At 42.2% G+C, this 14,320-nt stretch overlaps 1 protein-coding gene across 1 annotated transcript in view; it reads left to right on the forward strand.

Annotated features, from left to right (window-relative positions):
* Positions 1-14,320, forward strand: part of LOC122671069 (protein DGS1, mitochondrial-like) — a 103,625-nt gene that overhangs the window by 72,468 nt on the left and 16,837 nt on the right. Inside the window, exons 10-12 of the mRNA XM_043868159.1 lie at positions 1,507-1,579; positions 1,649-1,677; positions 1,778-1,901. Coding sequence (XP_043724094.1) covers positions 1,507-1,579; positions 1,649-1,677; positions 1,778-1,901 — 226 coding nt within the window. The remainder of the gene's footprint in view (positions 1-1,506; positions 1,580-1,648; positions 1,678-1,777; positions 1,902-14,320) is intronic.

Consider the following 14,320-nt stretch of genomic DNA (forward strand, 5'->3'; position numbering starts at 1 on the left):
ATCACCCCCTTCCTTAAGTTTGTGAACCTCTGGTTGAGGTAACCAGAAATCGCAGAAGATAAAGGAACAGAAAAAGGAAGAAGAAAAGAGAAGAGAGACTTGCGCAGACTTGTACCAGGCCTAGGAAGTCAGCTCTGATACCATGTAATGTTACCTGCGAAAATTAGAGAAAGGGAGGGAGAGAAGAAGAAGAAGAAGAAAGAAAAGAGTTGCAGCCACAAAGAGTCAATCGTATTCCATAAGGGAGAAGGGAGAAAGAGGATACAACATATAGGGATTAGGGTAAAGGGAAAAAGAGAAAAAAGTCCCCATGGTGGAGCCTAAATGGAGTCTCGGGATTAGCCCAGACGCTAGTCCCGAGACTCTGGTTTTGGCCCACGACATACATTCTAACACATGAAATCCTGAATTATACTCCTGTGTTTTGTTTCTCTCCCAAAAATGTGGTAAAAATATGTGATTGTATAAATTAAGTAACATGTGTTTTATCTAATACAATTTAAAATGGTATTAAGAGAATCCATTTTACAGAGACTAGAGAAAATTAAGGGTCTCAAACCTTCCTTTTGGTGACAAAGAAGTGTGGAACCACACTCCATCTGCCTTTGCGGCTCAGGATTGGTAAATGCAAGAGCCTTGGCCTGGCAATTAGAGAAATTAGCTGGTTGTTTGTTCCCTCCTATGATGTTCCATCAAAATATGAGGTATCTTCCATCCAACGTGCACTATTGAAGGAGGGCAGTGAATATAGAATAAGTCTGCTTAAGTGTTGATGATATGGAATCTGTTCATCTTGTTCAGCTTGAGTTGGACCAACATGAAGAGAGGAGGCTCTTTGCGATCTAGGTTTCCCTATGTCATGGCGATGGGTATTGATTCGGGTTTTTAACTTTTCAAGGATTATTAGATTTCTGGCTAGCTTTTCATTTTTATGTTCATAAAAAGCTACTTACATGTCATTGTGTTACAAGCTAATGGTTGTAGGTTTCCTAGGGTTTTAGTTAGCTGTCGGATGCTATTATAAGAATTTGGTTTCAACGGTTCCATTTTTCTTTTAATCTGGAGTATGGTCATACAAGCAGTTTGCTGGTAATATGGGTGCATTGGTTAGTTATATTTACAATTTTACATTCTCGCATGTATTCAAGACTTCAAGTAACTTTTTTCCTCCCTTGAGGAATTGTTAGCCCTATAGTTATCTTATGTTTCTTTGTTTTAGATTAATTCCATACATTATATGATTCTTATAGATGTAGAGCTGGATTGTTTTTCTCCAAACCTTTTGTTAATGATTCAGTATTTAGTACTTCTCGCCAACACCTTTAAATTGCAAATGCATAATACTTGTATAAAACCGTTACAGATTGCCATCTGGTTTTTGCTTTTTATCAAAATTTGACATTTTCTTGGAAACCCATCTTTCACTTAGATTGGCGCTCCACCTGTCTTCCTTGCAGTCCTTTCATTTCATATCTGAATTAATGGATACCTTTTTCCTCAATACAGTTATGAGAAGGAGCTTATGCACCCGATTCAGAGCCTTTTGGGTGGAGAACTTGCTCGTGCTTTGCTTATTCAGGTATTAAAAATTGCTTTTGGGACATTAGATATGAAAATTTCATGTCATGATGATGCTTTTTGTTTGCAGATTCAGAAGCTAAAACTAGATATTGAAACGTGAGTTACATAATTTGCCTCTTATGGGAACTTAACAAAAGTATTTTCTTTATACAATTTCACAATGGCTGTAAGTTTTCTAACTATGTTCTCCTAACAGGGCAATGCTTGAACTGAACCAGATTCTTAAGGCCAATGAAATCAACTTTGCAATTCTTGCTGCTTTACCAGCCTTCTTTCTCTCACTTATTTTGCTCATGTTATTGCGTGCCTGGTTTACAAAGGTGAGAAAACTGTGCTGATCTTCTTGGAATTTCTTATCACACACTACGATCTTCTTGAAAATACTATATGTAATAGAGGGTATTCATCATAGGTACTTGTTGCGTCAAGAAATCGTCGAGCAGTCCTGCGAGTGCCGTCACCTGCAAAAAGGACCAAGGGGTCACCAGAGAGAACCGGTGTGATTCCGGCCTAGGGCTCTCCGATGCCAAAGTGAGATCTCCTGAGCAAACAGATGAATAGAGATTATTCAAGATGAGTTGAGGGTGTGAGATACCTTCTATTTTATAGTGGTCTGTGGCGAGGAGAGAATCCCTAGTTGACATGGAGTCTTCTTCGTGGGTGGAGGTTTCCCTGAGTAGCAGGGCTGCTCTCCGGTTGGTCGTCTTCCGGCTTGATTTAGAGTCCCCGTAGGGTTATCCTTTTGGATGGATAGATCCTTCCGGAGGGATAGATCCTTCCGGATGACTAGATCCTTCTTGAGCCCATGTGGGTTACGTAAGTAGTAAGGGAGGCTCCGGAGTCCTCGCGGTGGTGTTCATCTTGTTGTTGACGTAGTGTAATCTAACTTGCGCTGGTACCCTGTTGGGGTACGTAGCCTTAGGAGAGAGGGTGTCCAGGTGAATCTTCCTTTTCAGGGACACGTGGCGTCTTCCAGTTGGTGGGGATGATTTGTGGTTCATCAGTACCTTTATCTTATCATGGGTGTTATATCATCTCACATTTTATGTAACATTTGGTTAAAGATTGATGTATTGTACACTTTAACATTTCTAATGCTTATTTAAGTTGTTTTACATTAATTGAATGTTTTGACTGCTTTCTATTACTAAACTATGTGTAGAGTAGGGTATTTTAGTACGTCGTCGCCTACCAACCTATGTTCCGAAGTGAAACTCATATTTGGACTTTGTTTTTGCAAAATCTGATAGTGCCATTGTGTTTAAATGGCCTAAAATAGGCTGAATACCAAGTTTTAGACCCAAACTAGATCTAAAACCCACCGAGTTGAGGCTTTGAGTCGAAGAAAAAAAATGCACCAACTTGGTGACGACTCGACTCGGTTTTTCCAAGGACCAAAATTCAAATTCTCGAACCTTGATCGAAACGACACACTTCCAGTTGCTTTGGAAAGATATTTCGATGAACTACAAGTTCCATGTGCATGATTTCTTCCAAATATGCCATCTGACCTTCCCAATTTGGCTCGAAAGTGGATGCAACTGCACGAACCTATGAAATCTCCTTTGAAACTGCACGGGGCCTTCGCTCGATGTTGCCACATGCTGCTAGTCACTGTATAACTATGTAATACACTACCAAAGCCAAATGTCATGATACTTTCCTATAAGCCTTTGTATCACTGCATAACTTCCAAACATGACTGCACCGAAATTAACCTGGCGGCACTGCGAACTTACTGTCTGTCACTACCAGAGCTGCCGCCTGCCACAACACCTGTGCCTCATCTGGACATCTCTGTAATGTCACCAAACACCATAAAATACTGCCACGCATGTCTGGAAGCTTCAGTAATTCAGCCAACTTGACTGTACTCCTGTCTGTGACTGTACATCACCAATACTTCACTGCCACTACTGCCATAACACTGTACACATCTATATTGCCAACTGCCTCACTGTACTGACACATACCACAGTGCACCAACTCTGTACATGTCTGACTGCTGACTGCTGACTGTATGAGTGTGTCTGTCATTAACTGTGTTGTAATAATGAAAACACGAACTGCCATTGTATCACTGCCAAAACATGTCTGCACCGAAATTGACCTGTCCATACTCATTGTCTGTCACTACCATAGCTGCCACAACACCTGTACATCTGGAAAGCTCCGTAATGTCACCAAACACCATAAAACACTAGCATATATGTCCGGAAGCTTCAATAATTCTGTCAACTTGACTGTACATCCACTGCACTGCCAAGTCACTGTCTGTGACTGTGCGTTACTAAATCTTAACTGCCCAGAACTAGGTGTCAAAATAAAACCAAAACCGAACCGAGCCGTTTACACAGAAACCGTGAAACCGTTTAATAAATGGTTCCGTTTTGGTTTTAAAACTGAGACTGATGGTAAACCATTTAAACCGAACAAATATTAGTAATATGTAATGGCAATAATTAATTATTAATGGTACAAAAATAATTGGTAAATATGATCATGTAGAGAACAAATATTGCAATGTTTGGTAATGTGCCCAAGCTAATTACAATTAAAGCACCTAACAGGGTTTTCTCTCCTTACATCAACTTCATATATGCACTTTGATATCCTATGACCATATCCATCACACCTATAACAGTAATCATAAAAATATGTGCTACCTCTAGGTTGTGGTCTCTTCCATCCTGTGGGAACCATGTGCCTCCTTGTCCTCTGATGAGTGACCTGGGTGAAACCGATGCTGTCGACTCTCTTGCCTGGCCATGCTTTTGGTATTTGCCTTGCATGGTTAGTCTTATGGGGTTGGACATGATTATCCCTTCCTTACCTAACATGGTCCTGGTCCACTCTCTTCACTGCACCTCTTTCCTGTTGCCTGTGTCTTTTTCTTCTTATCTGCTTTCACAGGGTTCTCAACTGTGCCTTTGCCTTTATGTGACTCATCTGCCATTGCTTCGCTTGAGGATGCTTCTCCAACAAATAGTAATGTAGAAGGGGTTTGGCTAAGAACCACTCTACAGTAGGATCGTTCCAAATAATGTAAGACTACAAGACTTGTCCCAAAAAACCCACAGAAAATTGAAAAGGGAACAAACTCAGAATTAGAAAGTTAGGGTTTATCGCCAAACCAGCCATGTGATGGTGATCAAACTTGGGTCGAGTGTAGGGGTTGCTAAAAGGATCCTTGGCTCAAAATTTGGTTCAGTTCTGATGACCTGATGTGGAGATATCAAAGAGACACCAAAATAGAAGGTTTGGAGAAACCTTCCAAGCAGTGTTGTTCTAGGTTTCCAGCAACAACCGAGTGTGAGACTTGGTGGAGTAAGCCTGATCTGCAACTTTGGGTCACTTCAGATGGGTAAAACTGAAGATGGAAGGCTGAGAATGAAAATAGAAGGTAAGAAGGAAACTAGAAGTTTCAGACTATGGAATGGAGGGGAAGTAAGGACCGAGTGGGGGGATGGTATGGGGGTGGAGTGTTTCAAAACCCAGCAGGGCTGGTGAAGGATTGGGGAGTTATGGAATTAGCAAGTTGCAGTCATAGTGGTTGCAGAGGTGCAGCAGCAATCCCAGTTGGTGGACTAACCAACAGCAGCAACAGCAGTGTGGAGATTTGCCTTCAACCTTCGAGTGATGGTCTCCAGCAGCAGCAGTAGCTACTTGGAATAACAGCAACAGTGCTCGAATGGTATTCTCAGCAGTGGAATTGTCACAGTAGCTCAGTGGTTCAATGGTTAAGAGAAGTAGATGGAGAATATGAAAATAGAAGGATTGGGATAGTTGGATTTTGCTCTCCCAGCAGGGCTCCTTCAGCCCTTCAAGTTTCAGGCATAACTTGAGAAGTAGTTGTAACTGCAGCAAGCAAAATTGTTTTCATTTAACTGGGATAAATCGTGGCAGTGGCTACAACAGCCTTACAATTAATAAAGGGCAAGACTTGCTCCTCAAGAAAAAAGAAAATAGAAGCCTGACTTATTAACTCAATCTAAAAATTAGAAACTATAAAATAAAATCTAAAAACTAAGTATAATTAAAAATAGAAACTTAAGCCTAGTTTCTAAATCTAAAACTAGAAACGAAACTAAATTTCTAAATCCCCACACATAGACAAAATAAACCCTTCTAAAAAGTCTTCACATGGTCTGGTCTTGGGCCCCACAAGATCTTCTAATAATATTCCACCAAGGCAAAATAAGGGGCTGTGGCACTGCTCACGTGAACAGTGTGTTGGCCTCTTTTTCTTCATGTTTTGTCCTGCATCAATTAGTCTTACTTTCTGTGACTTTGCCAATTGTGCTCTCAGTGATGTAAGTTCTCTTTCCAGTCCATTGCATCTCTCAACACTTGAGGTGAGTTATGCCACTAAATCCTCAATGATCTTCTTGGACTCTTTTATCACTTCCAAGCTTGTGCTCTCTTCTTCTTGGAATTCTGCCAATTTTCTTTTCAGTACCTCTATCTCTTTCTCAAATTCATCTCATATACTGATCCTAATAGATTGTTTCTCCAGTTGACTTTTTAGAGCTAAGTTTTTTTACTCTAGCATGATGCATGTTTCATCGTGCTTTTGCTCAAATGGTCTTCAAGAGCTTTAACTACATGCAGGTCACATCTAGCATCCGTCACATGTGGGGTACAAGACATCTCAAGTTCTGACAACTTTGCTCTCTAGGTGGAGTTTTCTTCTTAAAGCCTGTAATGCATATCATCCCTTTTGATGATCTGGGATTCAAGTTCCTCATTGATAAACTTGGAACTCCCTCTGTTATGTTCTTAGACCATATATCCTGTCTTCGGCCTCTCTGAGATCTATGTTGTACTTCTTTATTTCTTTCTTTCTAATTTCAAGTCCGCAAGTGTTGACAACAACTCCCCTTCCAAGTTAATCACTACCTCAGCTTCTTCTTCTTCAGACTTTGTAGAACCATCTATTGTTAAACCCGTGCCCAAAACCCGGTTTAAAACTCGGTCTGGTTTGAACCTTGTGTGTAGAACCAGCGGTGGAATACACTAGAGACTTGTGGGCTATGATACTCAAGCCATCCCACAAGACTATCGATCGTGGCATGGGGAAGGTCGTTGAGGATAGATTCATCGGCAGAGACAGGGGGAAGTTCGTCGATAGAGGGACAGTCTGGGAATACCCTCCTGTGGACCAAGGCCCGCTTCGGTTCCCTCCACCACTTCTGGATGACTATGGGTAAGCCACTAAGCATGATTGCCCAACTCGACCATGCATTGTAATCATCATATTTGACGTATGCAAATCACTGTGTCGGGGTATTGATTGGAGCGTGTACGTGTACGCTACCTAGACCGAGTGGGACCTACCTACCCCTAGGTAACACTAACTTGGACTTAGTATATTAGGACCTTCCCTCTTAAGTTGGTATCTTGGGCTGTGGGCCTATAAGCAACAATGGCCTAATAACCTAATTCAACCTTGGGACCTTAAAGCCCATCTAAACAAGCCTAAACTAAAACCCAGCTTAGAACCTTGAGCTAAGCCAAACAAGCGCTAACTAATTGGACCTAAGGGCTTGGTGACTAACCAAACAGGCCTTAAGACCCACTTAACCCTTAAAACTAGAATCTTCATACAATTGGGCAGTTCTCCCAAATAGAAAGCCCTAATCGATTGGAAGAAGAAGAGGAGGAAAAGCGGAAGAATAGAAGAAGAAGGAGGAAGAAGGGAGGTGGAGCTCAAGCTACCATCATCAACACCTTGGTGAGCATCCTCTCTCTCCACCCCACATATCTCTCTCTCTCTCCTAACCCTACAACTAACTCCCTATTCACCTATTAAATGTTGGGTTTGGCTCATAAACCTCCTACCATTAATGGCTTCACCAACCTAAGAATTAAGCCATTAAGAAGGGAGTTAGTAGATCCTATGTACCCAAAAAGAATCCCTAAAGGTTAGAAATGTATGCTGCCCATCCCTCAAAGATCATCCTCAAGGTTTACCCTGATCACCCGCACAAAAGGGGTCACCTCCCTCGGTGTCCACACGCAAATGGTCATGATCACCATCAGCCTCCGCCTCGAAACGAGCCTCCCGATCATGGAGATATCCACCTGCAATATCATCTAAAAAGAGAATTTGCACGAGTGTGAGCTCCACCGAGTCCGTCAATGAAATATAAACCATGCATGCACATGCAGGCACAACCATGAGTCTATATGCGTGAGATTCATTTATTTTCATCAGTCTTTGAAAGCAATAACAAATGCCAACTCCATTCTTTAGCTTCTGTTGATGATACTACTGTTACTACAGTTAAAGAGATTAAGGATCTGGCAGTCAATCACTTCAAAAATATGTTCAGTGGTCCCCTTGAAGATCAAGGCCTTATCCCTCCATCCTTGGTTAACAAGTTCCTGCCAAGTGAGTTTGTTGATATCTTGAACTCCATCCCTAAGGAAGATGAAATTGTGGCTGCCATTCGCTCTCTCAAGGTGAAAGGAGCTCTTGGTCCTAATGGTTTTAATATGGGCTTTTTCCTTGCTTGCTGGGATATTGTCAAGATTGATCTTATCAGGGCTATAGAGCGCTTCTTCTTCAATTCTAGCCAGATCAAAGGAGCAAATCACACATTTCTTTACCTTATCCCAAAGAAAGAAGGTGCCTTAGCTCTGACTGACTTCAGGCCCATTGCTCTCTGCAATTTTCTCTACAAGTTTATTGCCAAAATACTGGCCCGAAGGCTCAAGAGTGTTGCGGATCTTCTTGTCAGCGTTCATCCATGTTAGAAGTATTTCTGATAATATCCTCCTTTGCAACGAAATTGTTAGAGGCTTTGACAGGAAAAATCATTCTCCGGCTATTCTTTTGAAGATTGACATCCACAAGGCTTTTGATTCCTTCCAATGGAATTTTATTGTTCAAGTGCTTACCATGATGGGGTTGCCTTCGGTTTTTGTCAACTGGATTCATCATTGCATCTCAACTCCTATGTTCTCAGTTCTGGTTAATGGTAGTCCAACAGTTTACTTCGGAGCTTCGGTGGGAATCAGACAAGGGTGCCCTCTATCTCCATACCTTTTTACTCTGGCTTTGGAAGTTCTATCCAGGAAAATCCAAATCAGCACTGATCTTCAGCATATCTCCCCTTTGCCCAAGTGTAAGGCTATCAAGCTAACTCACTTGGCTTTTGTTGATGACTTGATGATCTTCTCAAAGGCATCCTTTGCCTCCCTTGAGTCAGCTTTGATTTGTTTGCAGCAATTCCATGGGCTTTCAGGCCTCCGCACCAACCCCGCCAAGTCCATTCTGTTCTTTGATGGAGTTTCTAAGCAAGACAAAGCTAGTTTTTTAGAAAAATCAGGTTTCCAAGAGGGGCAGCTTCCAGTCAAGTACTTGGGGCTTCCTTTGATTCCTGCTAGAATCTCAGCTCATCACTGTACCCTGATGTTGGATCTTATTAGGAAAAGACTTCAGTTGTGGAAAGGAAAACTGCTCTTTTATGCTGGCAGGTTGGTGCTCATCAGATCAGTTTTGGAGTCTTCCTACATTTATTGATCGGGCATATATGGTCTTCCTCAATCCACTATCAAATCTGTGGAATCTCTCTTGGCTGCCTTTCTTTGGAAGGGTACCGAATCTTCAAGATTTATGCATCCTCTTCGTTGGGCTGCTGTTTGTCTCCCAAAGAAGGAAGGTGGTTTGGGTATTAGAAGAATCAAGGAAGTGAACTTGGCAGACATCATCAAGCTAATTTGTAAATTGTTACAAAAAAGAAAAGCATCTGGGTTGACTGGATTTACTTAGGTCCCCTTCGTCAGGACTCCATTTGGACCGCTTAGCCATCTACTGATGCTTCTTGGATTTGGCGCAAGATCCTAGCTACTCGCCACCTGGTGCATCATATCATCTGTTCTCAGATTGGGGATGGTCTTTCTTCTTTTCTTTGGCTAGATCATTGGCATCCAAGGGGGGTCCTCCTTCACTCTGCCTCCTCTAGACTCATTTATGCATCAGGTCTCCATCGGCTCTCTCTGGTGGCTGACATCTTGGATCAGGCTGGATGGGCTCCCCCCCCTTCCATGGTTCCTTTGCTTAACAGTATCTGGAATGACCTGCACTCCATCACTAGAAGACCTTTGGGAAGGGAGGATTGTGTTGTTTGGTCGACTAGCACAACAACCTCCTCCTCCTCTAAAGCAGTGTGGGATCTTATTCGTCAGAAAGGTCAATGCTTCACGGCCTGGAGGGTCTTCACCAACTGCCTTCCAACCCAAGCTTTCCTTCGCCATCGCCAGATATCAGTCTCTCCCTTGTGCTGCCTCTGTTGGAACAATGTGGAAGACTCTGATCATCTCTTTTTCGGTTTTCCTACCTCGGAAGCCATTTGGAAAGGCATTTTATCCAAATGCTGGCCTACCCCTAGAAGAATTCTCCCCTTCTCTCGCGAGTGGATTTGGATTGATATGACATTTGCAGGCTCCTCCATCTGTGACACGGTTGGAAAGATGTCTTTTTGTGCTATGATCAACCATATTTGGGTGGAGCGGAATATCAAGAAATGGACCACCAACTCTCGGTCTTATCAACAGATTTGGAATTCCATTTTTGTTGAAATTAAAGCGAAATTGTCGTCTGCCCCTCCTTCTTGCCTTGACACCGCAAGGAACAGACTCATTGTTGTATCCTGGGGCCTCCTTTCTGTTTCTTTTGTTGGCCCAGGCCCCCATTAGCTATGGGCTTGGTTTTTTTGTGCTGCCTGTTTTGTTGCTACCACTAAGGGGCTCTTGTATTCTTGCTCTCCTTTAGTAATTTAATTATTTTATTCACCAAAAAAAAAAAACACAGCTAGGGCAGGTAAAAGTGCTACCACAATCCCCAATACATGTATCCTTGGTGCGGGCTTTTAACCCCTTCACGCGATACATCCATTGAGTTGTCAGAGAAAACCAGTCGGCTTTAGTATTCTCTCCATGGAAACCCCGACCAACCCTCTATGATTACCCTGTGATATCATCCTTCATTTGAAGGACGGGTACCCAATCGAAAAATACCCCCGGGTATTAGTTCTTTCACAGGCATCCAACACCTTAACCCCTGTTGGCAAGGGTTCGTAGCACAAGTAGTGAGATCCTAACCATATGCATTCTACATGACATCGTACAAGTCGGGTGGTACCAACCGCATCCCATTCTACGTGTCACCACTAGCCTCGTTTCCAAGTCGGCTACAACATCTAGACTAACAATCATATGCAAGCATTTAAACATCCATATCAAGCCATCAACAGTTTCCAATATAATTCCAACAAGATTAAGAATTAAATAAAGAGAGCAATGTAATGTAAATTGTTTTGGATGTCACAACTAATCAGCTGTGTTACACCTACACGTATGGTATAATTGCACTCACCTTGACTAATTCTTGTTTGTTCTTCTGATTGTCGGGTCCCGGTTGGACTTTGATACTACTTTTCTTACCCGGGATTATAACCTATGTTAATGGGATCATTATCACATGTTAAATACTGTTTAAAGGGGTTTAGAGTCCTAGGGTTAACTTGGGGTTAGGTTGGAATCCAATCCAAACACAAAACAGTACTATCAACAACTCTGGACCTTTGGAACGCCCAGAGTGGAACGTCCAGAGGGAAAAATACAGCAACAGTGGGGGGTTCTTCTTGGATTTTCCTTGTTTCATACTCCTACAGCATTAGGGGGGCAATGGCAATGGTTTCCCCCATGGTTGGCTCATGGTCTGGTCCCATGGTCCCACCTTAGATCATGGCCATTGGTTCTCCCAAGGTAAGGACAGCAGCAAGGCTATAAGGGCCAAGGGTTTATAATAGGTTTTGGGTCCTACTGGCCATTTGGGGTATTGGTTTAAGTTGCTTGGGTTTTGGTTAGAGTCTGGCCTCAAAAGCTACCACTGGACCTTCCACTGGGCGTTTGGAATGTCCAAGGCCTATACAACACGAGAATGTTACACATCTACAGGGATTTTTCTTCAGATTTGTCACCAATTCGACCTGGGATGATGCCCAGAGGTTATTATTACATGCATTTAGGTTCTTAGGTGGGGATTACATGGCTCCATTCATGGTTCCACACAACAAGCCATGGGGTTGGTGTAAGCTTCCACAGATCATTCTCTGTGAGCTAAACTCTGTCTGTTAGCATCCATAATCATACAAATTAGTGAAGTATTAGTTAACTTAGCCCTTTACAGCATTAATCCTATGCAATAGGGTAGGCAATTCATCATGCATGTAAGAATCCATGATTCTATCCTACAATTCAGGCATAAAGATAAGACACATTCATGGCTGGAACTAATGTCTAAGCATTTTTGGGTTTGTAAAGATGTAGATGAAGGGTAAGAACATAGAATTCAAGGCATGCATGTAAGGATCCATTGTTTCCTAAGCATCCTACATGGTATTTGCATATGAGAACATGGTAGTACATGGCTACATAGCTAACTTCTGGAATTTTATTCAAGAACTAGATTTAGGAGACATGGTAGGGATTAGGATTGGTTCTAATGGGGAGGTATACCTTCAGAATCTCAGATTGAACAATGGCTCCAAGCTGCTTCTCTCCTTTCCTTCCTCTTTCTCTTCTTCTCTTCCTTCTCTCCTTCTTTCTTTCTTCTTTTCTTCCTCTCCCTTCTACGTTTTGAACAGTAGGGGTAGTTTCTAAGGCTGAGTCTTCTATATATAGCCCTAGCTTACTAAGGCCTGTTTGGCTAGGGGCTGTTTTAGGGAAACCTATTCTTTTCCTAGTTTTCTATGTGTAAGGATGGCTAGGTGGGTCCCACATGGTTTTATGGTTGGGGAATAACTTCTACAAGTCATTGGGGGATGTGATGTGGGGATCCCCATTGCAAGACACTGGGCTCCCACAAGTTTGGAGTGAAAATAACACTGTTCAGCATCTCTAGATGTTCCTCTGGACGTTTGGAAGGTCCAGAGAATTCTGCTTTGCTGTTTTTGCTTTAGTTCTTCCCAAAGGCCAAGGCCTTCGTATGGGCACCTTCCCCCAAATGTCTACTACGTCATTACAGGTATGAATATGGGCATGGCCCCCAGGAATAGAATGAGGAGTTATTACCTGGAGTTGTACATTTGGTGATGCATGGTGTAGTTGCATGGTGATGGGATACTCCTCCATGTTGGTATGTAGGAGGTCATCAGTGGGGGTACCTCACTGAACTCAACCACTGGGTTGATACCCCATAGTGTACTGGTGCTTGTAACCTCAGGCTCCTGACCTAAGAGTAAGGTTCTAGCCAGATTGGGGCAGGTTTAACAGGTATATATGGAGCAACCTCCAGGGTTTGTTTCTCAAGGGGAGTCTGGTCTGGTTTGTAGATTTAAAAAGTCTTTTTATGGACTGAAACAGTCTCCTCGTGCGTGGTTTAGGTGTTTTACTGAAGTTGTTATAAAGTTTGGTCTATCTAGGTGTGGTGGTGATCATTCTTTCTTCTATAAGCAATCAAGTGCAGGGAGGGTTTTTATGATAGTAGATGTTGATGATATTATCATTACTGGTGATGATTCAGCAGGTATTGTGGATTTGAATTCATATCTATAATAAAAAATTCAGACTAAAGATTTGGGGAAGTTGAATTACTTTCTGGGAATCGAATAGCTCAATCTTAGAACGAAGTTTTTCTTTCGTAGAGGAAATACATTTTGGATTTACTTAATGAAATAGGCATGCTTGCTCCAAGCCTATTGACTATCCTATGGATCACAATGTGAAACTTATGACCGAAGGGGGAGATGTTCTTGATGATCCGGAGAGGTATAGAAGACTGGTAGGTAAGTTAAACTATTTAATAGTTACCCGACCAGATATTTCTTTTCTTGTTATTGTGGTGAGCCAATTTAATTCTTATCCTTGGACTTCTCATTGGGATGCGGTTATTCGTATTTTACGATATCTTAAAAAATCTCTAAGTAGAGGGATAGTTTATCTAGATCATGGTCACAACCAAGTTGAAGGATTTTCAGATGCTGACTGGGCAAGATCTCCAACTGAGGGTACTGCACATTTGTTGGAGGAAACCTTGTTTCTCGGAAAAGCAAGAAATAGAGTGTGGTAGCCTGTTCCAGTGCTGAATCAGAATATAGAGCAATGGCACACTTGACAGGTGAGTTGGTGTGGGTACAACAATTGTTATCTGAGTTGGGTTTTAAAACTTCAGTTCCCATGCAGCTATGGTGTGATAATCAGGCAGCAATTCATATTGCTTCCAACCCTGTATTTCATGAGAGGACTAAGCATATTGAGGTTGACTGTCATTTTGTTCGTAAGAAGATGTAGAATGTGTTAATTCTTCCAAGTCATGTTAGAACTGGAGAGCAGCTTGCAAATGTGTTTAAAAGCCTATGGGTAGTGGACGGATCGATTATATTTTGTAACAAGCTAGGCATGATGGATATATATGCTCCAACTTGAGGGGGAGTGTTAGATGCGAGTGTTGTGGGGCCAATAATGGATCTCGAGATTAGCGCCTAGTGCTAATACCGAGAGCCCTCTTAGTCTCGATTTATGTGTCGTGGCTTTTCCTATTTTGCCCCTAACCCTACATATCCCTTGTACGTCTCTTTTTCTAATTAATCAATTTGACTGCTTACGATTGTGTGAGCTCTTCTTCTTCCCTCTTCTATTCTCTTCCTTCTATTCTCTATTTTCGCGGGTTTCACAACTCACCCTAGATGGGCTATCACCATTGGTTCCTAGGCCCGAATTCTAGGTGGCG

This window comes from Telopea speciosissima, chromosome 8 (assembly GCF_018873765.1).
Source record: "Telopea speciosissima isolate NSW1024214 ecotype Mountain lineage chromosome 8, Tspe_v1, whole genome shotgun sequence".
NCBI lineage: Eukaryota > Viridiplantae > Streptophyta > Magnoliopsida > Proteales > Proteaceae > Telopea > Telopea speciosissima.